This window comes from Primulina tabacum, chromosome 11, assembly GCF_025594145.1.
Source record: "Primulina tabacum isolate GXHZ01 chromosome 11, ASM2559414v2, whole genome shotgun sequence".
Taxonomy (NCBI): Eukaryota; Viridiplantae; Streptophyta; class Magnoliopsida; order Lamiales; family Gesneriaceae; genus Primulina; species Primulina tabacum.
The window spans coordinates 40,206,312-40,209,879 of NC_134560.1; the positions used below are offsets into that span (position 1 = coordinate 40,206,312).

At 36.8% G+C, this 3,568-nt stretch overlaps 1 protein-coding gene across 1 annotated transcript; it reads right to left on the reverse strand.

Annotated features, from left to right (window-relative positions):
* Positions 1–667: 667 nt before the first annotated feature.
* LOC142518164 (UDP-sulfoquinovose synthase, chloroplastic) lies at positions 668–2,686 on the reverse strand. The gene is given in 4 exon segments (XM_075620870.1): positions 668–1,146; positions 1,148–1,267; positions 1,346–2,394; positions 2,500–2,686. Coding segments are annotated over 3 exon segments (1,434 nt in total). The 5' UTR covers positions 2,378–2,394; positions 2,500–2,686; the 3' UTR covers positions 668–864.
* Positions 2,687–3,568: the final 882 nt, after the last annotated feature.

Genomic DNA, 3,568 nt, shown 5'->3' on the forward strand with positions numbered 1-3,568 from the left:
CAACTCCATAAAAATGCTCTGAGTTTACAACAATATCTTCGCTCTAACTTCATTAGGCGTTAAGATCGATAAAGAATTAGCTTCTTCAAGACAAGAAGTTTACACTCTTAGAACTTTATGCCAAATATTTCACAATCTTATGTCTTTGATACCTAATGAAAGTGGATCATCTCATTTCCAATTATATTTATGAGATATCAACAATTAACTAAATAATAGAATAAATACAATGAACAACACTGAGATTAACGACGATACTACGTTGAGATTAATGAAGATACTATAGAAGTTTTGAATAAACTCATGGGAAATAACCCTTACGAGGAATTGGTGCCAGGCATAAATGATTTTTCTTCCATTGACAAAATAAATCTACATATTTGTAGTGCCCAAACTATTCAGGTGCTCTTTCCAATTAACTTCTTGGACCGATCTGTCTCTAGTCGCTGAACTAAACATGGTTATCTTGGAAATGAACTTCTAGAGGGAAAAGAAAGACAGACAAATAAAAGCTTTCTGAATCATGACTAAGAATTTGAAGCCATATATTGTTTTTATACTTGTTCCCTGCACATACACGAAAAAATATACAAAACCCCATTCTTTTCTAACCGCACTAGCTATATGTTTTTTAATAACTGAATACCTGAAACTATGGATTTTAATCTTCGAGCAAAAAGAGTCCACAAGTTCATAAAATTCTTACAAACCAATCTTTCATTCGTCTTGGTGTTAGATTCAAGTAAAAGGTGCAAATTGGTAGAAATGCAAAAGAGCGAAAAATGATTAAAACAGTACAATTTTAAGAAACAGAGCAAAAAGAAATTTCTCAAGAGTACACAAAGCTTCAGCAATTTAACTTGTTCACGCTGCAACAGTTTTTGTCTTGGACCCGATGTTTTTCCATGAAACGTTGGGCATAATCTGTTTTGAGTCAACACGATCTTTGTATTGAATTGCAAAGTTGAGCAACGAGTCAAGAAGAGAATCTGAAAGAAGGTGAGGTTTGAGCCCCAATTCCACGAGTTTGGTGTGCTTCGCATTATAGTAATGCTCTTCAGCCTCCACTCTAGGATTAGGGACAGATATAGTTTGCACCTCAAGGCCGAGTTTCTGACCAACCCTAGTAACTAGAGCTGCGAGTTCAGTTAACAGAAAACTGCTCCGTGAATTGGTTAAAGACTCGAAATTCTCCTCTCTGTGCAGGATTTGCGATGGCAAGTTCAACACATTGAACTGTATCTCTGATATCCAAATATCCCCTTGTCTGTCGTCACAAATAGAATGGATGCATAAGGCAACTTACCATGAAATTCAATTTGGGATCCTAATATGAAGTTGTTACCTGGCCTCCTTTGCCATATACAGTAAGTGGATGACCAACTGCCGCCTGAACGCAGAACCGGTTCAGGGCAGTTCCAAATACTCCATCATAATCAAGCCTGTTATAGAGTTCTTCATGCATTGCTGTTTCATCTGTTCTCACACCATAGACAACTCCCTGGTTTAGATCAGTGGCTTTGATTCCCCAAGCCTTGCAAGTAAACGCGATGTTGTGTGAATCGTGGACCTTGCTCAAGTGGTAGAAAGAGCTAGCTTGCTTGGGATATGGCAGAGTATCGATCCTCCCATTGTGTGTAATAGTTATATATCCCTCCTCGATATCTATGTTCGGGGTGCCGTATTCTCCCATTGTCCCGAGTTTCACAAGATGGCAATCTTCTCTGAACTCTTTTATAGCAAACAAGACGTTAAGCGTTCCTAATACATTGTTTTGTTGAGTGAATATAGCTCTTGAGCGATCAATCATGGAGTAAGGGGCGGACCTCTGTTCTCCAAAGTGGACGACAGCATCCGGCTTAAACGATGTGAAGGTCTCTGCCAAGAACTCAAAATCACATATATCACCAATGTAAAGTTGGATATCTTTTCCCGTGAGAGTTTTCCAGCGTCGAATACGGTTGTGAATTGATGAAATTGGCGTGAGAGAGTCTAGACCAAGCTGGTGATCAAAAAGGCGACGAACAAGGTTGTCAACAACTGCAACTTGGTAGTTTTTGTTTGACAGATGTAGGGAAGTAGCCCAACCACAATAGCCATCCCCACCAATTACCATGACTTTTTTGCGAGTAGAAGCTTCATCAGAGATCCGGGGAGGATCGAATTTGGTTTCTTGGCCCATAGAAACAGCCGTTGCGGAGATGGTACAAGATTTCTGCAATCGTTTTTCCCGGACGGCAAGCTTCTTAAAGGGGTGTGAATTGGGAAATCGTGTCATAATGGATATGGAAGATGGAAGTTGGTCGAGTGACTTGGAGTGTGAGATGCTAACGCAAGAGAGATTTGGAGGACACGATAACATAAGTAGATGGGCCATCAGAATTAGCTCAACAACTGTATCAATAACAGGAAAAGCAACACATATATTAGCATAGAAAAGAGTCTAATTAGTGTTCATCAAGCAGCAAATAAAATATAACTGAACAAACGGAAAAACACCTTATTTCTACCAAAACCCCTTCAAAGACAGGACTGGGTTTTCTTCTCGTGAAACGCAAAACCAACTTGGGGCAACGAAATTGTATATGAATTTTTCTACGTGCGTGATTCAAGAAATTCAACGACGTTTCCAAAGTTCATAAGAAATGAGTTATCCATAAAACTAACTGAACTCATACTCCAATCTATCAAGATTCATACGTTAGGTTTTCGATAACAAAAGAAGAGAAGAAAAACATACATAATTACCTTACCCTGATGTGATGTATGAACAATCCCTCAAAGTTTGCGAGTTGGGAGGAGCATCCAAGAACTTTTGGGTTGGATATTCTTCTTCGAAGTAACATTTCAACCCCAAGCTTTGCTTATTTATAAATGAGACATATTATTACACTTTAGCCCCCATTAACCCACGTTGGGCTCGTTTGAGTTCAACCTTAGATACCATTAAATAATGGTGATCCATTTTTTTCCCATCTGAAATTATGCATAAATCCTATGTATTTGTCCAATAACCATTTGAAATAAAATATATATTTTTTTAAATAAATTTGGTCCGATAGAAATTAACCATTTTTTTCTCATTTTCTATCCGACTCGACTCATTAAATACATATTTTACGTTTTCGCTCAAGATATGAATCAGATCAATCATTTTCTCGTAAGAAATATACTTATTAATTTATTATTATTAAATATTAAGGTATGAAACAACTTTTGGAAAAGTGTTGACATAATATTTTTTAGATTTTAATAACAATGGCGGTTGTAACAATTTTGGTTTGATATATCATAAAATGTATTTGGATACACAAACTACTGTTAAATAGATATATTGGTACATAAATTATTATAAATGGTTTAATATGTGACGTTCTAAACTTGTTACGAAAATGAAGTCTTAAGTTTCATTAGAAGAACGAAATGTGGACACATCATTGTATAATTCTCGCTTTAAAATAATAACTCAAATTTAAATGTTTATCGACTAGAGTAGAACAACTCGGAAGCTGAAAGTTCTTGTAGAAAATGTCAAGGCTCGGATAAGTTGTCTCCCTCAATTGTGGCC